This window comes from Semicossyphus pulcher, unplaced genomic scaffold, assembly GCF_022749685.1.
Source record: "Semicossyphus pulcher isolate SPU_LCO1_2020_fin unplaced genomic scaffold, fSemPul1.0.p SCAF_4, whole genome shotgun sequence".
Classification (NCBI taxonomy): Eukaryota; Metazoa; Chordata; class Actinopteri; order Labriformes; family Labridae; genus Semicossyphus; species Semicossyphus pulcher.
The window spans coordinates 24,923,526-24,950,100 of NW_027211715.1; the positions used below are offsets into that span (position 1 = coordinate 24,923,526).

At 42.8% G+C, this 26,575-nt stretch overlaps 1 protein-coding gene across 1 annotated transcript; it reads right to left on the minus strand.

Moving 5' to 3' along the window:
• Positions 1 to 43: 43 nt before the first annotated feature.
• On the minus strand, positions 44 to 25,004 carry fam163ab (family with sequence similarity 163 member Ab). The gene is made up of 5 exons (XM_069680325.1): positions 24,847 to 25,004; positions 4,137 to 4,237; positions 4,039 to 4,060; positions 3,625 to 3,739; positions 44 to 2,143 (listed from the first exon to the last, which is right to left on the minus strand). The coding sequence occupies exons 4-5, from the start codon at positions 3,715 to 3,717 to the stop codon at positions 1,745 to 1,747; spliced, it is 492 nt and encodes a 163-aa protein (XP_069536426.1). The 5' UTR covers positions 3,718 to 3,739; positions 4,039 to 4,060; positions 4,137 to 4,237; positions 24,847 to 25,004; the 3' UTR covers positions 44 to 1,744.
• Between the last annotated feature and the right edge of the window lie 1,571 nt (positions 25,005 to 26,575).

A 26,575-nucleotide genomic window follows, 5' to 3' on the forward strand; every position in this document is an offset into this window, starting at 1 on the left:
CAGTTACAAATCTTTAATTGTCAAAAGTTAACACTGTCAAATGTTACTGTTTCTGTATTTGTCAGGTACAATATCTGTTTAACCACATTTCTAAAAAGCTTTTTTTCTTTTGTTTTCAAAGATAAATAGTTAAGTAAGTAGTAAAATATATAGATAATACAATACCTAAATAAATTAATGATGACAAGGAAACATTGTCTGTGGTAGTGGACAACAACATGGAGAAAGACTGGTTTTATTTCACTGAATCCTCGAAAATCTAAACTGTCCACCTTTAATGACTTCATGTTGCCAGTCCTCTGTACCTGAAATCTCATCATTCTGGTGTAATGTGGTCTGGAGAGGTTTCTGGGTTTACAGTGCCACAGCACTGCAGATGGCCTCTGTTCAACCTTAATGAAAAAGTAATTTAGAAATTAAAGGAGTAGCTGCTGATTAAATAATGTTAATTACGTTATATGCCCTGCTGAAAAGACATTGGGACTTGCAAGGTCTTGCAATATAATACAACTTCATCACTTCCTGTAATGTTTCTCTGAACCTGCTGCACACAGAAACATAGAGACAAACATCATAGGGAATATTACCGCAATGCAGCTGTCAGTGTCATGTAGAAAATAGGAATTGTGAAACAGTTTTAAATCACTTAAATCAATCAATGAACGTGTTTTCTGACTTCCTCACCATATGAAAAAAAATCAACATAAATGACACGATTATTTGCATTTCAAAGATTCAACATGTGAGTAGTACAGGAGTATAGGAGGAGTGTGTAGACAAAAAATAGCACAAACTAGTAAATCACACTCCCTCATTCAGCTGTGTTCACATCCCAGGGTGCTTCACTCTCCAGCAGGAACACAAGGGGATCATTGCTTTCTGGTTATTATTTACATATCAAACTTTTTGCATCAGAGTCACAAGAGAAATTTGCTCAGATCACTTAAAGAGTACCAATGCTGCGTTCAAGAGCTCACGCTTACACCTTGAGGTTCAGTGTGGATCCGGCAACCCTTTGATCTTCTATGGACAATCCAGCTTCAATGCTTGCATGTATATCTACATGTGCAGCATTGTAATATCCCACTGGTCTGTAACACAGTTTTATTATAAGACAAAAGAGTTTGCTGGAGGTGAAGAGCTGCAGTAGTTTGCATAGAGAAAGCTCCAGACGTCCGTCCTCTTCCATCATCCCTGTAACTACAGCAATATTCCACAGGTCCAGGAAACCGCAGAGGGGGTGTTGACTTTTCCTTCTTGGAGCTTTTTCAAATATGTTTCAGGCCCCTTTTTTATCATCAGGAAATTGCTTCAGTCCTTTGGAAGATGAGTAGCAAGTGAGAATCAAGAATGATCTAAGATAGCCCTCAGTCAGTAGAGACACAGTAACAGTCAACAGATTGTTTACAACTTTACAACCATACACTTTATAATGGGGCAGAAAGAGACATTTTATACACTTTAACGTATCCTCAATTACAGAATTAGTACCTTATAACATGAAAACTTAAATTTCAAGGGCATAAAGTGAAGGTTTGAACGTGATCCCTGCTTGATACACTCTTGAGTCTCCACTAAAACCCTCCGTCAAAGTGATCATGTAACCTCTACAAACACCAGCCTTCATCCAGCACATCCTCACCGGCAGCCGCTGCAGGCTTCAAACTTATTTGAAATGTGTGTGAAAGTGAAAAGAGGAGTGTCTCTGTGTGTTAGGGTGGTGTTGGGGGGGTTTATCAGGTGCTCACACCTCGGTGCTGATGGCTCGGGTGTTGGTGTAGAAATCAGGAGGTCTTCCTCTGTGGGCGTCCCTCAGCAGGGTGCCTCTGACGGCGGGCAGCGGCATCGACAGCGCTTGGTTGTCATAGTGTGTGGGCATGTAGGTGATGCGCTCGCCACCGTTACGCATCTCATCAGTGGTTCGGATGTAGAAGGGGGAGTCATAGGGGGAGCAGGTGGGGCAGTACCTGCGCTGTCCCCCTGTGGGTTTGCTGAGGTCGGAGGACACGGGCAGCTCGGGTGGAGACATGGACAGCGGGGTGATGATCGGCCCGTCCAGGCCAGTGACGCTGCAGGCGTTGCAGGCAAAGTGTTGCTGGGAGATGGAGGCGCTGTCAGACCCATTCTTCTTACAGCAGTAGTACTACACAGAGAGAGAGAGAAGTACTTTACCGATTGTTATCGCAGTTTTGAAGCATAAACAGGCTGCACTTTAGTCTGCAGAGTGTATTATTGAGTGTTTATCTTCTTGTCAACCTTTATAAAGCAAAAGAGTCAAGTTTATTTTTATAGCATCAAATCACAGCATCTGTCTCATACCACTTTACACAGAGAGCTGGTCTACAACTGTTCCTATGTAAGTATGATTGCACTTAGATTTAATGTGGGGAGAAAATGCAAGGGTCACTCAACACAATACAATAAAGTAAGCCAAAGATAACCTAATAATGTACACATAGCACTGCATAGAACAAAAAACATGTAGCCTATCAGTACAAAATAAACTACTGTGGAATAAAAGCACCTGTCACAATTTGCAGTAGCAAAATGCAGCAACAGTGATGTAGCTCCTTTCTGTTAGGACACACCTGACAATGAACTGATACGTTTTGCAGACATTATGGTAACTCTATTATCGATGTAAATCAATGCATCTCTGCAGGTTTTTGATAATTAGATGGACTATTCTGCACATGATGACCTAGATGGAGTGCAAAACTATTCAAGGGAGAATGAACATCATTTATTTTGACCACATAGATATATATACATAGTTAAAATTGTAGACAAGTGTCCTTAGCGTTTTGTCTATATGCGCTAAAATATTTGGTAAGACAGAATAAGGAAATGGATCTGCTGTTGTGCATAAAAAACTAAATGTGAAACTAACCGGCCAAAAAACTGTAGAAAAAATACAAGAAATCTCATCTCAGTACAACAAGAAATCTGCAAGTATTGCGAGATTGTTTTGATAAGTATATTAAATAGCTGTTTGCTTGATACAAAGAATTAACTTGCTTCACTTTGTCCTTTTTTAAAGAAATCTGCAGCCACTGCTGGCACAAAAAATAAGATTAAAGGAGAAAAACTGCAAGGAGAGCTTGTTCTTACATCCCTCACGCCAGCATTTTTGTTGTTTAAAGCTCCTGTGAGGAGTTTTTCACTGGTTATGAAACAAACTGAAATAAATTTTGATTACTCTGTATGAACTACAAAAGCAAACCACACCATCAGTGACAAGATTGATTATTTCTATGTAGTTATTTTTAATGCCTGAATCTGCTGGCGGGGGGGTAGGTGTCAGACGAAGAGATTACCTGCACGCTGCCTTTGTTTACATTTTATAGGGCAAAAATTTTAAGTGAGTGATACATATGACTGTTAAAGAAAGCAGGGTGAGAGTTTTTGTTAAAAACCACCACTTAAGCATGTACAGGACAAAATCAGGGAAGAGATAAGAGGTACGGCTTTGTCCACAGGGGGCGCCAAAATCAACACAAACCGAAAGTTCCTCACAGGAGCTTTAATGTAAAATAAGAGAATTTAGAGAATTCAATTTTGCTTTAAAGATTATAATATATTTGATGAGAATAGACAAACACACACACACACACAGAGGCGTACCTGGAGTCTACAGTAACAGAGCACAGCTATGATACACAGAAGTATCACTGTGGCCAGTATTCCTCCGGTTATGACAACAGTTCCAGCTGTCATCCGACCAGCTCTCCATCAAACTCTGACACAGGCACAGGAACAGGAAGTGAAATCATTTAGCACAGGCCTCCCAGCGCACAGCACACAGTTTAATTAAATCACGTAAAGGTCACAATCACATTGATGCAGAGTGCGTGAGCACATTTTCTATGTAAGTCAGTGATGCAACGAACTCAGAAAGGTCATGTCTATAATGACGTGGAGAGAGAGCGAGAGGCAGAGAGCACACAGAGTGTAAAGGGCTGAAACAAGAGCACATATTATCACCAACTTAGTATGATTATGACTAACTATGGTTATGATTATTGCTGTTATACTCACGTTCAGCAAAGTTGCTTAACACCTGAAAGCAAAGAAATAACAATATTATTTAACAGATAGACAGATAGACAGACAGACCGACAGACAGACAGACTTACATCAGAAGAGTGTTTGAATGTTGTGAGGGTTGAAGATGAGTCAAACCAGAGGTCAAAGGTGAAAGGTCACACCGCTGGAGAGCCACACTGCATGAACATCTCTGAGGAGAGAAGGGGGGGGAGGAAAAGGAAGAGAGAACAGAAGACAAGAATTACACGTTAGTCTGAAGAAGCTATTCGTCTTCTTCTCCACAAGGTGGCACCGAGAGAACACGGAGTATCTGTCACAGCCGTACAACACACAGTACTCACACTAGATAATGCCTAGTAATGAGCAGGTATTAGGATCTAAGGATAGTAAGGTAAGGAAGAAAGGAAAGTAGAACAGAATGGTAGAGACAGAAGAAAGAAAGGAGTTCTATAACACAATACAAAAGTGTTGTTTGCCACAAGTAATCAGTAAAAAAGACTTACAGAAAAATGATGACCAATAACCAGAGGAAAGAAACTAACAATCGTAGAACCAACACATGCATGCTGCAGTATGGCAGAGCAGCAGAACCAGTGATTTAGCAGTGAGGGGCTCAGTTGCTTAGGGGGGGTTAATCTGCAGGCTCGGGCTTGTCTAGGTGAAGTGAAATCTATCACTGCTGATAAGAACATGTTAGAACTGAGATTGAGTTTGTGTGGATAGAGAGAGGAAACGTAGGAATAAAAAAGGGACGGAGGTTGACAAACAATCACACACACATTCACGTTTTCCTGCATCCAGAGCTAATCTCTCATCCTGTCACTTGTGATTCCTGCTGTTTGGTGTCTGAACTGACAGACTGAATTTACCTGTGATTAGTTTGTCCTGTCCACGTGATGAGAAAGAGAAAGTCTGTCAGTCCATCACGATGCAAAGTGTAAACGAAATCCACATTTAATTAGAGAGCAGTCTAATGAGATCTGGCCTCCTCACCACAGACAGGCGGCTGCTGGTTTTATACCAGTTAGCGACAGTGGGGAGCTCTGTCACAGCTGCACATGAGAAGCCAAAGCAGAATGAGTTCTTGACTGCTGGATTTATGGTATATACCACATGAAATGCCTATTGAGAACACCTGTCCACACCTGCGTCGTTACAAATAGAACAACTTAGATTTTTAGGCCGTGGCTTTAAAAGAGTACTCCAAACATACTCCAACAAGTCTGCTGGACTTGTAGCAGAACCAGAGACATCATGTTTCCCCCATCCATTCTTCTTTCTTGTCAAAACCTGGTGCCTACATTTCCCATAATGCAAACTGACCACTGTGCTGTTAGTGGCTTATGTAGCCTTGAGGCCCTTGTCTTAAGCAGAGATGAATGGCAGGATCAAGAGGTCTGGTAAGCTCACTTCTTTCAGACTTCCATCTATGATCTATACTGCTTATCCTGTTCAGGATCGCGGGGGGGGGGGGGGGGGGGGGCTGGAGCCTATTCCACCTGTCACTGGGCGAGGTTACACCCTTGGCTGATCACCAGTCTATCACAGGGCGGGCACACAGAGACAGACCTACGGCCAATTCAGTGGGTCACCAGTGAACCTAACGAGCATGTCTTTGGACTGTGGGAGGAAGCCGGAGTACCCGGAGGGAACCCACGCATGCACGGGGAAAACATGCAGACTCCACAATAAAAGGCCGAACTGGGATTCAAACCAGGAACCTTCCAGCTGTGAGGCGCCAGCGCTTACCACTGCACCGCCGTGCAGCCCTCTTTCTAACTTCAACAACTTTTGAATTCTCACACTTTTCACCCAACCTACGCCGACTTCAGTGACATCACTTGAGGCAGTTTATCAGACTGCTGCAGCTTCAACGGAGCCCCAAAGGGAAATAGATTCAACATATGCAGTCAAACTTCCCCAACACTTGTAAACACACTTTGATGTGTACAATTACGAGGCTATGTTTTACTTTGAGAACTGTATACTGCACACATTCCACATATGCCTACATTGATAGAGGACAGGGGCTGTGTGTCATCCCCCACTCTCTCTCCCCCTGTCAGAAACTGGGTTCAGGCTTCAAGCTGCTGCGGGCCAATGAAAGATGGACTGATACCCATGAAGAAAATCTTTTACCCTGTAAAACTCTAAAGATCTCTTTATTTTTTTAAGAGATACTTTAGATTTTTTGGGGGGGTCAATCAGAGTCACATGACCTGCAATTCCAACTTTGGCCACTACACCAAAATCACTATAAAATCATTATAAAAAGAAAGAGGAAAATTAGTTTGCTAATAGACGTGTCATCAAGGGATAGTCATTAACCTGGGCTGTTGACCTGATATCACTGAGAGTCTTTAGCGCCCCCTGGTGTTGGTGGATCAAGAGCACACATGATCCTGAGTGTGAGCGTGAACTCAGCTGTTTGGGCAGAGAATTCAACACTGCATTATAAGTGGGCGATAGATGTTGTCTTAGGCCACCACCTCTGTAAAGGGATGGTTTTTCCAGCTTAACATGGCTTCTCTTTCGAAACCAACGGTCTTCTCTGGCCAGGATGTGAACCTAAAGGAGTGTCCTTTGTCCTTTAGGTGGTCCGCTGAGTCCTGACCTGAGGAGCTGGCTCTCCTATGCTGGGCCATGTGTTTGTGGAGGCGGTTGTTTTGTTTCCCCAATGTACAGGTCCCTGCATTCCTCATTCCTCAAAGATAATATGTTGTGTTGTATGTACCCTTTTTCAATATACATCCATGTTTTTCAGGTGCCTGTCTTTTCCCTTATTGTAATGTGTGCTGTTTGTATCCATTACAAAGACTGATGAATCTTCACATAACAATACCTAATATAAAATATGGACTGAAGTGGAAGCAGATGCAGACTCCTGAACACCTCACACTAATGATATGCACCAATGTTAGGACAATGTTAATGGGTTTCTTCACTTGAAACAAACTGAGCTGGGAGTGCTGTCAGACTCCACAAAGGAGGAGAAAAGCAGTTGCTGTTCCCACAGGCTGCAGTCTGAACCGCTACACCGGCCCCGAGCTCATAAAGCATGTTTCTGTCAGAAAGTACACTAGCCTTCAATTATTCGTGGGACCAAACGGGACGGCAGCCGACAGATTCCTCTGAACATCATTCATCATAACTCTCTCTCTCCAGTGCGTGCAGCTCTCGGGCTCAGTATACCAAACTATTCTTCATAATTAATGCCAGCGCTGTGGCTTGTGCTGCATGGAGGGGATGGAAATGGAGTCGCCGCCGTCACCACGTCATCCTTTACTCGGACACAAAATAACACACAGATTTGTTTTCCTGCTCGTCTACATGTTGCTCTGCAAGCAAGACGACTTTACTTGGATTAATATGAGTTTACTTCGTGTGACAGGCTGCAGAGAGAGAAATGAGGTCTCTGCATCAACACACATACTGTACACAAAGACACACATGCTGAGCACAGACAGAAAGAGAGCTGGATCAGTCACCTCTGGGTCCAGATTAGAGAGGCCCTCAATCCCCGATACTGCCTGAAGAGCCCTGTATACTGATAAGACTCTCACGCACGCACGCACACACTGCACACATACAGCTCACCCAAGCAACATGTACCCATCATTACCAAATAAATCAGGACTTCCTTATAAAACATCCATTAAATCAGACAGCGGAGTCTTCATAGCTGCAGTCGGCGCACATTAAGTGCTGCATTTACTTAATAACACAGCAGAAATCTACAAGATAAGAGTCGATACTGCACTTTAATGCACATAAAGCCTGATGAAGGCAGATTAATTCCGGTACATTTAAGGCAGCAGAACTGATGTCGTCCGTAGCAGCTTATAGCACTCTACATACATAATGCAGTAACAGAGAAAGCAGCGCAGGTCTTTGAGGATTCAAAGATTTACGACGAGCTTTAGCCTGTTTGTAGACATTTTATGAGCTCCTGTCACACAAGCTTCACTTCACAGCTGTCAGAAACACACTGAGGAAAAGGTTAACGCCACCAAGCATGATAATATTAAAAATTATGCATGTCTCGGATGATTTGTACCCTTAAGGGATGATGAAATCCTCGCAGGGTCCGTCCTGTGTGTTACCTTGTTGCGAGTAAGAGCTGCACTGCATTCTGGGATCAGCACTTTTCAACAGAGGATAAACTTTGACAACTTATTATTTTTCTAAAAGCGCAATTCTGCAACATTTCAGCTTGAGGCATAAAAATACATGTTTTTAATCCTGCTTGTTACCGCGGTGACACCTGTCAGTCTTCTTTGAGGGCATATTTGTGTCCTGAGGCTGTAGCAGTGCTGATGCTTCAAAAAGGTGGCATCTATGACATCTAACTAAACTGTCATGTAACGTTGCACTTTGGATCCAACACCTCTAAATTGCTGCTGCATCTCTAATTTATTCAATTCAAATAGGTCTGGTGTTAACTTACGGACAAGTGTGTCCAACCGACCAATCAGAGCTCTGCGAGACCTTTATTTTTCACCTAGCTAGGAGGCTAAAAAACATCAGTCTACATATAGGATATGCTAGTCTTCATTATGCTGCACTACACATTTAGTCATGCAAATTACAGCAGCTATCTCCAACCAAGCAATCTGATTGGACAAGAGGCATTCCATGAGTGCTGATGTAGAGTATAACAGCACTGGGACTTTTAATTAAGTGTATCTCCCTGGATACCATTAATGAATGTTACAGCAGAGGGTCTTTGGCTAGATTGATTAACCTGGTACCTCTAAATTATATATGCCATCAAAGCAGCTGTCATCAGGCTCTTATATCACAGGCAATAAATAATAGACACATAAAGATACATGTAAATAATACAAAGGGACTAGTTTAGAGAATTACAATGAAGGAAGAGTTCAGGAAAATGTTTTGGTTGCCTGGCAAGAGTTGTGTTGGTGGAGCCAAAAAAAAATCATTAAATGGACAAAATAGTAATGTGGGTTTTCTTATTACATTATTTTTATTGGATAGGACAGCTGGAGAGAGACAGGAAATGTGGGGAGTAGAGCGTGGGGGGTGGCATGCACCAAATGACCGGCAGAGCGGGAGTCGAGCCTGCGGTCAGTGCGTTGAGGACTGTAGCCTCTGTACATGGGGCGCCTGCTCCACCAACTGAGCTAAACCAGCTCTCCTTCTTATTATTTTTTAATACTATATGGGGCTTTTAAACTGTTGTATAAAAGCAGTATCACACTCGTGGTTTAAGCTGTTCATCTTCCACACTCGACCTGCAGGCTCTGCCCAATGACTGAATAGCAGCCGTGCTGATATTCAGTACAACAGCACACCCTCTTATGTGATATTGCTTAATTACATAATTTAACAAGTCATGCTTTTATTACACTATTAACTTCATTGATACCTTTCATTATATTTTATGACACCTGTCTTTATATATCATGTACTATAAACCATACGCCAGGCCCTGTTACATTCCATTATGATTATGATGTGATATGAGACAATGCAGCGTACCCCATTTAAAGAGATTATTTTGATGTTTAAAAGCTTTATCGCTGCAATCATCTGCCTCTCATATTATTTGGGCTTTATCAGCCTGTTGCATCAGCTTGTTGGCACTCCGTTGTGCCCACTTCCGTTATTGCCTTCCTTTGTCTCTGCCTCTCCCGCAGCGTATTTTGTTTGCAGGTTAAAAACCCTTCATGTTGCAAAACTACAGGCCTCCCATATGCTGTTTTAGGCAAATCAGAGTAATGAGAATATCTGGCGAGCTGCCTCCCTCTCTGATGGAGTGTTCCCTCCGGAGTCCCGGCCATCAGTCTTCAGGATCGTCTCAAGGACCTTCGCTGCCCGCAAGGATTTTTACAAGATTGATTCTTTGGATGTTAAATTGCTCGGACCTGCAGTCAAAGAGTGGCAGTCTCTCCTCCATCAAACACATCACAAAGTCCATCGCTGCTTGTAACATCAGTGTCAAAGGTCAAATTCACACAATGTGTCCTGCAAAGGAGTTTGGCTTGAGCAACACACCAACCTGCTCAGTCATGGTCTGTCAGATTTGACACTTTACTTCCTGTTAAACCATTTCCAGGAGTCTTAAGATGATAGAAGTTAACTTGTTAAGTTAACCTCATTTAAGGGTAAAGGTGGTTTAGACTAACGTTGGATATGATGTCAGTGTTCCTACTCAAATTTTGCTGATCGATTTAGTTGCTGTTTTTATTATACACACTTTTGTAGATAAATGGGAAAAGTGCTATTGATATAAGTTTAGAACTTCCAAACTATTTGATTAGAAATCAATAAGCAGAATACAAATTTGAATTAGTTATTGATAGTTCAGAAGTAGTTCTCAATACAATGTTTGGTTCTTTGAGTCATGGTTCAGTTCCAGGAGGTATGAATCAATTGTGCAAACCAGGAACCAGATAAGAGAGGGCGTGTTAAGAAGATGATACCGACTTACTCAATGGTGGAACCAACAATTATACCTCTTTCCCACCAAAATTAGCGCGTTGATGTGAGTATTTCAGATTGTCTCTTTTCCCATTGCCAGTGGAGTGTAAGCCTTTAGGTCTCTGTTCTGCTGCGTAACCGTCTGACGTCACAAACGCACTGGAAACAGAGAAGATGTTAAGGTGGTTAGGTCTTTATTGTATCTGTTACTCATTCAGTGTGTTTATTAAACTCGGCGCATACAAATTTGGAATGATGTTCGAGCGCTGCTTGGATGGAGATGGGCGGAATTTGTAGCTGAGACGACAAGGAGTCGAAGAAGTTACAGACGGAGCATCGTGCCGGAAAGGGGGCGGCACAGGTTTTGTGTTCCCATCAATGCCGATTGGAGCCGCGGCGATAATTACCCGATTCTACTGCAGAGTCATTTGACCCGGGTCTGAATGGTGACTGTAACCTTTCCCACTGAGCAAAAAACCCGCTAACACCTGGCTTTTTTGCTTAGTGGGAAAGTTTTAGTTAAATTATGTGCTGTCAAAATGAAACACATAATTCAGACACTGTGTTTCTCACATCAGAAAATGATATTGGTCCAGAGTTAAAAGACTGAGAACCACGTGTTTTTGCAGTATTACAGTAGAAGACAAAAGAAAGACTTAATGTTTGCCTTTGCCTTTGCCTTTGCAGGTGTAGGAAATGTTAATCCTTCATTGGTTTCCTGTAAAATTCAGAATAAACTACAAGATGCTCTTACTTACATATAAAGCACTGCATGGCCTCGCCCCCAGTTACATTTCAGACCTTGTCGTTCAATAATCTACTTCTCATCTATTCCGATCATTTAATCTCAGCCTTCTGTCACTCCCACGCTCTAATACCAAAACAAAAGGTGATTGCTCCTGTGCTGGTTTAGCCCCGACACTCTGGAATCATCTTCCACCATCCATTAGATCTGCTGACACTTTGGGCAGTTTCAGGAAGATGCTGAAAACTCGTTTGTACAGACACGCCTTCTTTAACTCTCCACCCCTGCCTTATATTTGAGTTTTGCTTATTTCTTTTTTGCCTTTTTGTTTTTCAGTATATGTTTTCTATTCCCGTGTTTATGAAGCACTTCGTAACCTGTTTTAAAAAGTGCTCTTTAAATAAAGCTTTACTGACTTAATGTAGACTAAACTTGAACAAAATTTTTATCCATGGTAAGTAAGTGGAACACTGACATCTCCATCAACGTCAATCAATCCATTTTTCTCGTTCTCCTTCCTGTTTAGCGTTTACTACGATAGAAGAAGAGTGTTTAAGAGTGTCTTCAGGTGTGGCTCTTAGGTCTCAAGCCCATCTAAGAAAGGCTATAAGGCCATCTAAGGCAAACCACCATTTTGTAATTTAAACTCCACAGTGCTATAGCTGCTGTTGTAAGCGAAGAGAAAACAAGTTGCACATCCAAACGGGATCCGTGGTCACAGTTGAAATGTAATTTGTCTAATCCTGTTATCTGCCGTTCCAAAGGCTTTCGTCTTTGTGTTCCTGTGTCGTCTCTGCTGCGGCCCAGCGCGGGCGGAAGCATTTGTCTTTGCATTTGTGTGTGTATGTGTTTGTTTAAGTGTGCGAGTGTGAAGTAAACAATATTTAGTGGGTCGGTTGGGATATCATGCCATTTCCCTTTCATGAAGAATATTCCGTGGTAAAAGTAGAATCATGAAGTCATTGCCCGGGCTGGTGTAGCGGTTCAGACTGCAGCCTGTGGGAGTTCTCTCCTCCTCGCTGGAGTCTGACAGCACTTCCTTCTCAACATTAAAAAACCGCCTCTGCACTGAGGTAATTCAAAGAGTTGCAGCTTCAAATGAAATCACTGGATAACTGTTTGGATCATTTGATTCAAGTTAATGTTGTAAAGTTACGACAGATTGTACGCAGCTTATTTATGTGTGGTGGTTGTAGTGCAGCTCTAACTGTGAACCAAAGAAAATTGTACAGTAACATGTAGCCAGAGATCACTATGTAACTTAGCTTTACTTATTAGCATTGATGCTATTTGGTGTATTTACCTGGAAACATTTAACCAGCTGAAAAACATCCTGTGATCTGTTGTACTGTACAGGAACAGGCGCTGTCCATGGTGCTGAAGTGCTGAGGCAAAGCCATCTCAGCAGCTTTAAATGAGAGGAAGGAAATCTATCTTTAGTTTCACACCCTAAAACTATATTTAGAGTGTTTATCTGTACTGGCAAAAACATTTTATACATTACATCTCCATGTGCAATGTGGACGTATGAAAGTAGTAACAGTGTTAAAAAAATGGGTCATTAACAAGAGCTTCATTCCACCTCTGCACGCTCTAATTGTTCCATCCTTTCCCATGACAGTACAGGGAATGAATGATCTTTAAACTCTTTCATAGGAGACAATAACATGTCCCTTCAATTATAACAAAGCATAAAGGGGATGAGCTGCTTCATGTAAACAACTTGGTATGTGCACAATCACAGGAACTCAATGCTACAAACAAATGCTTGGACTGGCAGCTACTCTGGGTTGCGAAACACAAGCATCCTTTGTTTTCAAATGAATTTGCTTCACAAAAAAAAATTTCTTTACTTTTATTCAATAATCTTGCTCCATGAGAATAAATTTGTGGTACTTTAATCTAAAGGGAAACAACTGTGCAAATACAATTAATAGAGCGAGATGTGATCCAAACGTCTTGGATCTTTACGTCACTGCCTTCAAATTGACTTCAGGAGAACAAACTGTCCTTGACTATATTACAACTTTTTATATAGAAGTGCTCCACGTGAAAATAGATTAACTTCTCAGATATGAACACTTACATGTGACCTTGAAAGCCTTCTTCATGTACTGAGGCGCCTCCAGGAACTCATCCAGCCGTTAACCCATCGTCTCTCTATAGCTGTCGCAGCAGTTACGGCCCAGTGGGCAGAGATTGATGACACCGAACATTTTAGTTCAATTACTTGATTTTGCTCGAGGTCATTTGGGGCAAAGAATGCAATGAATGTGAAGCACCACTCCCCACAATGATCCTCTTGGCCCTATAAAAGCACATGATCAATACAGGCGGTAAAATTCCCTCGTCCCCGCGAAGATGGAGAGAGATAGGACGACAGAGAGTTGGAACGCACTTTCAGTCTTTTTCTCCGTCCAATCTGGACCATGTTCTGATGCCGTATACGCTGCTGGCAGATTTATAACTGTGTACATTATGCAGCTCTGCAGGCTACTGTACTCCAGCCTGCCAGCTCCTGATTCAGCCTTTCTACACACTCCCTGTGACTCAAGATGTGGTGAATACTTTTACTCACACGGCAAGTGAAAGTTTCATTACCCACAGTCCATCTAAACAAACGTCAAGTTCAATTTCCTCCCTTTCCATAAAGGCCTATCACCAGATATCCAGGCCAGCAGGAGGACTACGGGCCACCCAACTGGCTTCTTCTCCCTGTGGTCCTGCTGCACTTTTACTCCTGTCACAACGACCACTCTGCAGATAATACTACTACTACTACTTCACTATGACTACTCCTGCCTCAGCTGTTTAAAAGATGCTTGTGCATAGTTTACAATTTCTCGATCTCTCAAATGAAAAAAAGCAGAGTTTTCTATTGACACTTAAAATGTTACTACTGCTTCTAGCAATCGTTATTTTTTATGCACATCGACAATCTACTCACTGAATGACTTCTGCAATATATAGAAAATGATTTATCCTGGTCTGTTGGAGAAATGTATGATTTGCTGGAAAGTAGCTCAGGAAGACTCCAACTATGACAAGTAGCAGCTGAATGAATGCTGGAGTTGGGCCAGACAGTGGTGCACTTGGAGGAGGGGAGACAATCGCCCCCTCTAGTAGCCCCATGTCTGAAAAAAAACGCAGCGAAAGTGCCCTCATGGATGCCCCTGTGGTAGATAAAAAAATCTAAATTGCCCTCTGGTTGCTCTTCCAGTGGCTAAATGATGCATGTTGGAAAATGAGTTGGCCTCCACACACTCCTCTGTGTGAGACAATGTGTCCTCATGGTCTGCCTCTATAGTTAAGAATGAGTAAGATTCAGGACCCAAACACACACCAACACAGCATCATCATTAAACACATTCCAATCAGCGACATTTTAAATGCAGCAGAGAGCTAATAAACTCCTGCACGAAGGAGATTTGACTTATGGATAACGGTAATAATAACATTGAGTGTCACAATGATGTGATGTGTGAAGAAAGTCTAAGTGGGGCGTGTATCAAGGCCAAAGTCCTCGATGCGGCGGCCCCGGGTTTGACTCCCACCCTCCGCCCCTTGCCGGCTGTTATTCCCCAGTCTCTCTCCCCCTGTTTCCAACACTATCAACTGTCCTCTCTATCAATGAAGGCATTAAAAAGGCCAAAAAACCAGTCAGCTCATTGTTCAAATGTGTGAACCACTGCTATTGTAGATCAGAATGGTGTCAAAAACGAACACAGAGATCAGCTCACTACCCCAGGATCAACATCCCCAAACGCATTTAGATATCAAACAGATGTAGCAGCCTGCAGCAATGCTCAGCAAGCATGGAAGGTAAAGCTGCACCATAGGTGGTCCTGACTGTTTAAAGTAGGAATTATTTTTTGCTCCTTTTGGTTGAATTCTGACTGAAAGGGGTTAAAAAATGTCCACAACCACTTCTATTCTAAACAATAACCCCATAAAATAATGAAGAACAGGAGCACAGATGAGAAACCCAATGTGGGAGGGGCACTGTCTAACAGTATTGCTTTCAACCAATGTTTTTCTGGATGCTTTTATGTTGCACAGCTAGCTTTAAGAGTGGAACAAACTTCAATTTGTGCATCAAAAGGTCCACAGTCACAAATCTAACCACACCCAACTACAACCAGCTGTGAAAAAACAGCCTTTCAGCCTTGTGTGAATGAACTACTTAATCTGAACCAACAAACTTCCTCCTCTGGGTTTAAACAGACATCTCCCACCACGGACTCGCACGCACTTCACACTGGAAGTCTTGAATTGATTTTCTACTTAATTTATGTCCGCTTCAGACAGATTCACAGTGAAGAACTTGGGCAGGAAATGGGTTTGACGTTAAACATGCACACGGCTCTGCGTCTCCCTGCTTTACGAGGTTTGCAGAGGTTTCATTATAGCTGCTCAGCTCCCGCTCTGCCGGCCTGCGATATGCCAGCTTCTCTTTCACACTTGGCAGCAGAGCAGCCAGTACGGGGCAGCGGGCGGCCGGGGGAGCTGTAATTACTGTACCTCCATTCTGCTGGTCAGCACAGCAGTCTCATAAAAAGGAAATGAAATGGTCCAGCTTCTATCTTTGAGGGAGTAATGTACCACCAATATTACATTAGCATACATTCATATGGACATTTTAGCTGTGACAGTTAACAAATGAGGGAGCGCAGACGCAGATGTAGGACCAGCCAGATGAAGGCAAGGCTGCTGAGGTGCCTTGCTTAGGAGCAGAGGAGCAGAGGTAAAGGTTATAAGTTCTTAGCCTTCTCTAAGGTGCAGGAGATACCCCTGTTTCTCATGAGGAAGCCGACGACCAACCTTAAAACTAGCTACTTGCATTTGGACTAATACACGTAACCACTTAGGCCAACATGTTCATTCTACTTGAAGTAGATTTTCACAGCTAATTCTCAAAATCTAAGCCTAGCCCAGATGGAGCAGTTATTAACAGGTATATAAGTGGAAAGAGAAAGGATCACAAAAGGAGAGGTTGTGGCTATAAGCTAGCTGAATAGCTAGCTAGCTCCCTTACTGGGAATCTACACCGACACTGTAGAGTCAGACGAACGTGTGCGACAAGTAAGCGTCACAACAGCATCTATTTCGCAATCTACACCGGCTGCGACTACAGCAAAGATGAGTCTCAAAGTTAGCCAATGGTAGTTGTGATTCCTGGACATGAATAGGGCTGGCAGTGACGCTAAAAAGTGTGTGGGTGTGTATTTCTTAATTGTGTATAAACTCTGTATTTATGTAGGATGTAGAAGTCAAATGAGAATGATTTCACAGGATTGGTGTACCCAGATGTTAAGGAAATGTACATATTAATCTTGCCTGCTCATCTGGCCGATCAATAACTTAAATAGGAAACTCAAATTAAAGTTGGCCAAAATGAAGAGATCACATCGATTCCTTGGTTGTGGGCATGTATTTACATAGCAGTCAATGGCTTTCTATGCTTCACTGATGCGCAGCAGCGGGGAAAAATAGAGTCGACGCATATAACGAACGGAGCAGCAGAAAATGACTTGCGTGTTACGCAGCATTGTATAACATTGGAGCGGTTCTGTCCCGGCACGCGCGTGTGAAAAATACGCTTCGAATACGTTGCCTGTGTAGATTCGCCTTTAGGCTGCCAGAGTAGCCTACAGAAACACAGTATACTTAGTTATTGACAGGTTGGTTATATTGAAACACTTCGTATAACAATGTGATGGGTCACTGGTATAATTAAAGCTGAAAAATGGCTGATGCAGCACTCAGGTTCTGGCAGAGTTCCTGTCTAACTTCTAACAATTTCTATGAAACAGTTTGTTTGATTAAAAATGAATGAACCTTGTCAAAACAGTAACCCACACACAAGTCAAACTGTATTGACATCTGAAGGGTCTTCAGCCCTCCATGCCCTAAAAGTGCCCACATAAGCCTGACAGATGATCGAGTTTGCACTCTAAATATTAAACACCCTCACCTTGAACAGTCTGTCAACACAGTCTGTTAAGCCGGTGAAATATTCGCCAACCTTCAACAACACTAAGCTTTTCCCTCAACTGTCAAAATGGATAAATTACAAACAAACTGGCCTGGAAACCATATGCTTGGCTGCCAGCCTTACATTGATTGAGTAGGTGCAAATTTGAGAGTGCTGCTCAAGGCCGTTTCGACACATAGCTGTGCAAAAAAACTAAAGCCATGACCTTCAGCTTACAGGACTGTAGTACTGTAACTGAATCCACTGTGGCATCCTGCACACGCACAGAGGGGAGACGCTGCCAGGACAAACAGTGACTCTGATCTCATCTCTCGGCATTAACCGACTTCTACTGATGATTTCATACAAGTTACTGCAATGACCCACTGTTAGGTAAAAATGGTTCTAAATATCAGTAAGATTTCAGAGGTAATTTAACATATCTCACACAGATTTTTACCCACAATCAAAACATTTTTCTGTTTTGCAGACATAAAACTTTTCTTCTGAGTAAACTTTTAACCTGTCGCAGATGTTATGTCTTCATTTTCTGTTAAGATCAAGAAATAGAGACACAACCTGGTAAAAGTAAAAGAGATAATAGACTCATAGACAACAGTACCGGGCTGCACGGTGGTGCAGTGGTTAGCACTGCTGCCTCACAGCTAAAAGGTTCCTATAGTCGAATCCCAGTTCAGACGTAGGGGGCCTTTCTGCGTGGAGTTAATTGGTGACTCTAAAATTGCCCGTAGGTGTTAATGTGAGCGTGTCTGTCTCTATGTGTCAGCCCTGTGATTGACTGGCGATCAGTCCAGGGTGTACCCCGCCTCTCGCCCAATGACAGCTGTGATAGGCTCCAGCCCCCCCGCAACCCTGAACAGGATAAGCGGTATAGTTAATGGACGGATGGATACAATACCTTTACATGCATAGTAAAGGGACTTCTCAGCTTCAGACAATATTCAGATTAAGGGTTTAATGAACCTGTCTGAAGTATCTTCTCCGGTATGCCACAAGAGGCATGGCTGAAGCGTCTATTCACCCCGGACAATGAAAATATATAATAGCCACACAATGATAATCACATTTAATGCATGGAAATGTTTCCTCTAAGCCTTCTTCTCTTATGAATTGCATGTTATTCAGTGCAAAGTGCTAGAGCAATTTGTTTAAAATTCTAATGGTGAAAAAAGAAGAAGAAGAAGAAGCCAGTTAAATCTCATGTTGAGTGATTTTTATGAAGACATTTATATGTAATGTGTCACACACTGGAAGGAAATAAAGGTTATGGGTGTCAAACCCTGAAAGAGAGTCGGGCTGAGTGGAGAGAATAAACACACTCATAAAAATCTTATGGAAATCCAGATTCAAGTCAGCAGAAACACAGTTAAATCTCAGCCTGAAATGTTTAATTCATACCAAATATATATTTTAACACACACAGGAATATCACCTGGGTCCTGTGACCTCTGACCTGTTTCTTCTTACTATTCATTGGTGGACTAAGACTGTATCGCAGCTGTCTCTGGGTAAAAGAATGAGTACAGCTGCTTCTTGAAAGTGAAAATGTTTGAGTTAAAGCTTCAAGCAATGCTTGCATAAGAGAGCCGCTACAGGATCAGCTCTACATTTCAAATTGTGATGAATAAAACACAGCTGGGGAGCTGGTGGGTAGTGACATCAAAGGAAAGAACAAGTTTTAAGACAAAAATAAGGAGGTGCCTGCCTCACAGGGGAGAGAGAGTGTTTTCTCAGTGGGGTAGGTTCAGGCTCAAAACAGGAGGTATGATTTTAAAGTAGAAATTGGTGGTTAAAAAGAGAGTGTGTGGAGGTTAGAGGGGGCATGGATGGATTACTAAATGGACCTATCAGGCACAGGCACAGGGGAATAGGGGGTCAGGGGGCCCCAACACGAGAGCATCTTTTTAAACTTACTGACTTTCACCATCTGTTGCTGGCAAGTCAATAAAATAAAACCTGACAACCACAAAGAGACGCACACAACTACAAAGAGACACAGACTACTACAAAGAGACAAAAAACACTACAAAGAAACATTAAACAACTACAGAGAGACACAAAACAACCACGGACACCCTTCATGACAACTGAGACACAACCAAAGAGACATAAAACCACTTCAAAGAGATACACAAGAAACCCAAGCGACCACTAACGACACAAGCAACACAAACAGCAACAAGAGATACAAACAAAAAAAGAAATACAAAGCAACCACACAGAGAAAGAAATGACTACAAAGAGACACAAAACAACTACAAAGGTGCATGAAACTACAAAAAAGAGACATGAAAAACTACAAGGACACAGAAAATGACTACAAAAAGAAACAAAACAAAATGAAGCAACTGTGTCTTTTTTTTTAGAAACATGTAAATGTCTCCTTGACTTACAGTACCAAAAAGGACAAGAGTGTGTGTACATAGTGTGTTTTGTGTGTGTCAATTACTATGTGTGTCTTCAGATGATTGTCTGTGTGCGAGTCTCAAGGCGGGTATCTAACTGTGTGCGAGTATGTAAACGTCAAAGAGTATTTTGTCAGTATTTTGTGGTAGCTTCTGTCTGTCCGTCTGATTATGTCTGTAAGGGTCTCTGTAAGTGTGTATGTCTGTACGTGTGTGATTTTGATGAGTCACCACAGACACAGCAGCCAGCAGCAGTAGAGCTACGTTAGCAGATAACAGCGTCTCTCTTCCAGAGGCCTGCGGCTCTGCCAACCAGCCTTCCTCTCCCTGGCCTCTTCCTCACCCAGCCCGGCTGCGCCTCAGAGCTGCACTCACATCCACACGCCACACACATCTGACAACACGACGCCACACACATCTGACAACACGATGCCACAGTGCCAGCCACAAGTTGAGATCCAAGCCACCAAAACTGACAACAAATACTCATATTTACTTTTAAGCCTGTTGAATAAAATTGGTGATATCTGGAGAATCCTGTTAGATAATATTAAATTATATTTATACAATATTTTAAAAGGAAAAATCTGATTCGTTCTAAACAAGAGGGGATATTTATTGCACCAGCAGCATGGAAGAGGTGTGAAAACAGGAGCTTATTTTATCATCATCTATTCAAACATCTGGATTATGAATGTATTTGTAAATAGTAGGGATCTACAATATTATACAGTACAATACAAAACGATACGATACGATACACTTTATACTGTATCGTATCATATCTATTATTGTGTGCTCAGATTTAGCCTGATCAAAGGTTAGTGTATGCCATGGAAAGAAGCCAGCACACCTGACCAACAAATTTACCACTAACAAGCAACATAAGTCGACTCATGCGTTATCTACAGGCTAATTTTTTCTGCAGTAAACAACCATCATCTGCGATCTCGTCTGAAAACTTGGTTGCAGAAACCCCTGGAGGTGATTTGGTCGTGGTAACCATGGTTGGCACACAGGATGTACTGAGATCTAAAAGCATTTTTGCTATACATATTCATTACAAAAAAGATTAAATTAAATTCACACACTCATAAATTCCTGCATTAGTGGGCATTTAAAAGAGACAAGCTGTGTCTTAATTCAGGGGCTGCAATCCTTCAAAGGACGTGGGCTACGAAGGACAACCTGCATAGACCGCTATGGCCGAACTGAAATGAGACGGTCTGGTCTACGGAGGATTTACTGTTTGCGTCGCAAGCTGTTCCCCCCCTTACCCTTGCGTCTCAATGCACTGCTCCTGTCGCCAAGCAACAGGTAGCTAGCTGCGAAGTAGCTAACATAAATAACAACGAGTAACTTAACCTATTATTTTAAAGATACTTTGAAGGTCTAAGGCCCCTTTCGATTTTTAAACATTTGTATCGCTAGCGATTAGATAAAACAAAACATTTCCTCAACCGCCATCTTGTTTGAATTGGCACGCAATGAATCTCAGGATACGTTGGACAACGACGGATGCACCCGATGGATCCTTTGCGGCCCGAAATAGGAGGATGCATTGTCAGCTGCATCTAAACGAGCCCTCGAAATGGGACAGCCTTCGTAGCGCAATCGGCTTTGAAATACGTTGTTCGAATGATGCAGACGCTGAATTGAGACACAGCTTACAGTGAACTTTTTGTCTTACTGACCTAAAAGACCGTTAGAGGGCAGGCAACAGAAACACAAAATAGCTAGCGTCCTGTGGAGTGGGAAGGAACTCCTCTGTTGGAACCATGATGGGCAATATATAATATTTGGTGTAGTTTCTGTCTGTGTTTTATTCCACCCAGCTCAAGTGAAGGGACGCAGCAGGATCCAGGTCAAGCTTACAGGGGTTTATGTGGGCCAATATCATCTTTAAGGCCTATCATGGCCTATGTTGTGGTCTCTCTCAAATGCTCCAGTACCAGTGTGTCTCTATATTTAAACCATTAGGGTTAATGTTCAGTGTAGTTTAAAGCTGTAGATCAAAGCTGTAAAGATTGGCACATCTGCCGGGCCTAGCCAGACAAACAGTAACATAAGGAGTAGAAAGTGGGAGACGTTTTGCATGAAGCTTCCCCTGAAACAAATGGATTTCTCACTCTTTGTTTGTAACGACGGTAAAAGATGCTGATAAGGTATCTTCTCTCTGAAAAAGCCAATCGTCTGGAGATTCAAATCTATTCTAATTTCTAGTTTACAGCCGGTTTGTCATGGTAGACCCTCGGACGAGGTGGTGCGACTGACACCAGCGTTCCCTTTCCTGTCCTGCTGATGCTGCAGTGCAGTTTGAACACAGCTCGTCTCACCTTTAAAGTGTGACTACACTGCACCCGACTCGCAACTGTATGGCAGGAAAAACTAATCCAGCAGCCAGGAAAACCTTGAGGGCTTTTAAATAATTCAACGAACCACTCCTGAAACACTGAAACACTTTCCCAGGGTAGTTTAAGACCCTCCCCACCAACCCCAACCCTAACCGGGCCCAACACACACTCACTGTACGTGCACCACTTCCACAACCTAAAAACGCTCTTCTTTGCATGTTTCCCAGAAAACACGCTGAGTGGAGTGGCAGCAGGAGGAAGCAGGACATGACTTTACAAGCAAAGGTAGAGTGAGTACAGAAGTCTGTGACTCGCATGCTTTTTTCAGGCTGACAGCGTCTCTACTTTGGTTTTAAAAAAGGCACATTTTAAAGCCACAGGACTCAGAGCAGGTTTGAGTTGGTGATGATGTTGTATATTTTCTTTTTCTTAAAGATGGACGACATGACAGCTCCCTAAAAGTGAAGCCAAACCCTCTCTATTGCCTCCTGCTGACTGGCTGCAGTATAGGTCATAAAGCCCGCCTCCTCCATGTTAACGGATGGGACATGAGCCAAACTATAAAATCAAAATACATGCTAAATACATGTTTCTGAAACATGGTTTCTATCATTATCGTTAGTTCTTATCATGCTGATTTATGGCAAAATAAAAGTTTATTTCTAATGAATTATTTGAAGCTGTAAAAATGATGATTGACAGCTCTGTTCACAAATACGGCTCCTGCAGCTGATCTGTTCCGGATTAGCAGAGTAGAGGGGGAACTGCGAGAGGAAACGTAACCAAAACAATCACTACAGTCACTGAAGTTTCAATATCTGTTAAAGTCCACTTCAGTTACTTACGTGCGTTTTTTTCCCCGGTAAGTTAGTGGCTACGGCGGCTCCACCTGTTGATTTGTACTGGACAGTTCTGGCTCCAAATGACGTCACCATCGCAAGATGGCAGTGCCCGTCAAGGAGGGGATTTCGGCTTCAATTTTGTACAATGAGAGTAGATGGAGACGCGTCGTCCATCTTTACCTACAGTTATTATTTTTATTTTTATTTATTTTTATTTATTATTATTTAATTCGAGGTTCTTTAATGTATTTTTTATTTGCTATGACTGAAATACTTTGGCCATGAAGACTATAAAACTTTTAAATACAGACATGTATTCGTGGACAGTTCTCGGGTGTTCTGCTGGATGAAAGTGGAGACCTTTCCAAAGCTTGAAACACACATCACGTGCAGGCGAGTAAGGAAGGATGCGACCAAAAGTATTGCTGCTTCTGGCTGAAATCACAGCACCAGAGAGGGAGTTTGACCAACTCCAAATAAGGTCAAGTCATCACCAATATTTCTGAAGCAAAAAAAAAAGAGGGTGAAGAAATCGTCTCCCAGCAGGAATAATGATGATCCATGAGGTTTGGCTGCTTAGGCTGCTAACTGTTTCCTAAATTAACCGAGGTCGATCAAATATTTAGTTCCCAGCCGGAGAGGCTAAAACTCAGCACTGACTAGCACCTAGTTGTAATTTCCGTTTAGTGTTTTGAACTGTTGGCACAGCCCACCATTACACAACCTGAGTATTAAATATAATTTGTCTGTGGCTGCTGTGTTAGCTGTGACAGCCCTGACTGCAGACTCCTCTGGGAAATCAGTCCACTTCCTGTTGTATCTCAGCCACTGGAGGTGGAGGAATTAAGAATGTGTGTGCGTGTGAGAGCGCGCGCGTGTGTGTGGAGACGGGAGGATATAGAGAGGCTGCTCAACAGTTCTTTCGTCAAGCCTTATTTTCCAGCTTCCTCTGTGAGAAATGGGTCAGAGCAGCACGGCACCTGCTGACGGCTGCTGGGGGGATCAATACACCGCACACAACCCACTGTTCTTTAGCTTCCATGTGCACACACTGAAGGAATATTTCACTCGATTGTTTGCGTTTAATATATTATATTTGGGACACAGACAAGCAGATGAAACGACCATGAAATGCTTCAAGTGGACGGGCCTCTGCAAGCAACAATATTTCACTTATTGAGACTTTAACAGGAGGGGAAAGTGAACTTTAAGTGAAGTGCAGCTGGGTGATATGTTGTCATATCATTATTGCATGGTGGGACTGAAGATGTGTCCTCTCCTTGTCTGATACGCTGCATAATAAATGACATAAACTCATAAGCTAGCAGACCAGTGAATGCACTGTCTTGCTTGGTTCCCTTAAAGTCATTCCTTATGCTTTTAATGTTGAGCCTCTTCTGTAACACATCCCATAGTAAATATTGTCACATTACTGTTAGGTATGGTGACGCACTTTCAACTGAACCACTTTCAAGGCCCCAGTGGGAGTTGAACCCCTCTAACCTCGGCAGTGTTGGAGCTTTGCTCAACCCACTAAGACCTTCACCTGTGTCCCCCGTCTGTGCAAAATGCTTCATGATGTAATATCATTGAAACACATAGTGACCAAAGTGCAGTCAACGCCTTACTTTGCACATCATCTTTTCATGCTTTTTAAAAAAAACTAAATGCCAGCAGCAGCAGCAGGCCACCCAGACCAGACTGAACCAGTGTGAAAGAAGATCACAGCAGCAGCAAAATGGCAAAACCCCAAGACTCCAGCTCGTGCTGAGCTGCTCCCTCGGTCCCACTGTCACTTCCTCTCCTCTAGCAGCCTTAAAGGCACACTTGATTTACAGTTGAATTTAATATGAGCCCACATCCTCGCCACTTTAACTGAGTGGAGGCAACTCCTCCACAATAAAGGTCCGAGTCAGAGAAGAATCAGCAACCTCTGAACATTTGACTCCAGAGCCTGAGGCATCTAAAGAGCTTTTTCCTCTCGTATACAACACATCGAAATCTTTGCACATACCTGGTCTGGTTACATGGTCCGTTTGTTCAACTCAGGTAAGAATCCTGTGGAGTTTGACCATGAAAAGCCACAAGCATCCTTATCGTAGCAACAGCAGCAGGAGGAGGAGAGAAGAGAAGAGGAGCAGAGGACGTGCATGGGACGGACTGCTGCGGAACTTCTCCAAGGATGATCCGGAGACTCCAGAGCGCACAGCACCGCCAGGAAAACCCAACACCCCCGCTGCAGGACCCGCAGACTAGAGGTCAGAGGAACAAGCAGGCGCCGAAAAACGCAGCATGGTCACGATACGCGACCGGAGCAAGCAAACAAACAAACAGGTAAGGACGAGCAGGGCGAGGATTCAGGAGAAAAGCGCCTTTTACGCGCGTTTAGCCTGTAAAGACGCGTTAACCTTCACACACAGCGGTGGACTTCTCAGGACTCAAAGAGGGCAAACAACCACCAGGAAAATCCGAGCCACAGAAATTCAAACGGACACATCCAACAAGTGAGGGACGAGGAGGCGGAATGACGGAGTCCGCTGCTGGGCGGACTGGGAGGAGGAAGAGGAGGGAGGAGGGAGGAGAGGAGCCGCCCCGTATCACACTGGCTCCCTGGCAAAGGACTGGATCTGGCACATTTCCGAGGAGTGCCATTAAAATATTTATGGAAATTTGAGGTTATTGGGGGAAATAGAAGTAAGATATGGCTGTTTTATGAAGGGGCGTGACCAGACTATAGTCTGGGGTGGCCCAACAGGGGAACAGACTTATGGAGGGAAGTGTGTGCACACAAGTCCTATATAGCATTTTTTCCCCACTAATCTTATCTACTTTTACTATTAGCATTAAGGAATCATATGTACTTTGTTTATTTTTCTTATTCAATAATAAAACATCAGAATGGCACCATATAAATCTGTCATGCTTAATTCTTAAAATATAGATCTTCAAAAGTATAAAGTACCAACAAATGAAAACGTGCTACATTGAAATCTCACAAACGGTACAAGCAGCCTGTAAGAACACAGCCAAATAAGGAGCATAAGCCTCTGACTGAGCAGATAGCGAATCATACTTTAGGATTGTGAGGTGACCAATCAGATTTCAGGCGAAGGAAACGCCCCTGGTTGTTAGGTGTCCACAAGCTTGCCCCTTCACTGTCGATGCCTGACAGAATGTTATAAATGTGTCACTCACACAATAAAAGATCACACATATCAAACAGTAGCCAACAGTGTCATTGTCACAGTTCAGTAGTTTGAATCTACAAAGTCATCAAGCGAGTCCAATCAAGCGAGCAACGTCAAAAACTAGTTCAGGAAACAGACTCAAAGTGGACTGGTTAAATGTGCTGGGAGCTAATCAGGCAATGGGGAACAGGCGAGTGGGGGAATGGGCAGGTGAGGTGATTCTGCAGGCAGAGAGGTGGGCGTGGCCGGGGTCTGAAATGACAGCAGAGTTAGATGAGAGTATAAACAAGAAAACTTTACACATGAATGATGAAAAATATAATGTCTCACTTTTTGGCGTCACAAAGTGCAGCCTCAGCAGGCTTCGGAGAGCAGGCCAATCAGAAGGAAGTGGGCTTATAGGGGCGGGGTTTCTTAAAGGGACAGAGCGAACGAGTCGTTTCAGGCAGAGGCTGTATGAGGGCCTGGTCATAACAGGAGTGTGAGAAAAATGAGGAGTTTCTTTAACTGTAAATTATGCTAAGCTACTCCACAGGTATCACAGAGTGAAATATG

Bases quoted from the DNA above. Each gene is read 5' to 3' on its own strand.
- fam163ab (XM_069680325.1), bottom strand. From the start codon at position 3,717: ATGACAGCTGGAACTGTTGTCATAACCGGAGGAATACTGGCCACAGTG. The intron at 2,144-3,624 runs GTACGCCTCTGT...CTCTCTGTGTAG, and splicing joins TCTGTTACTGTAGACTCCAG to TACTACTGCTGTAAGAAGAA.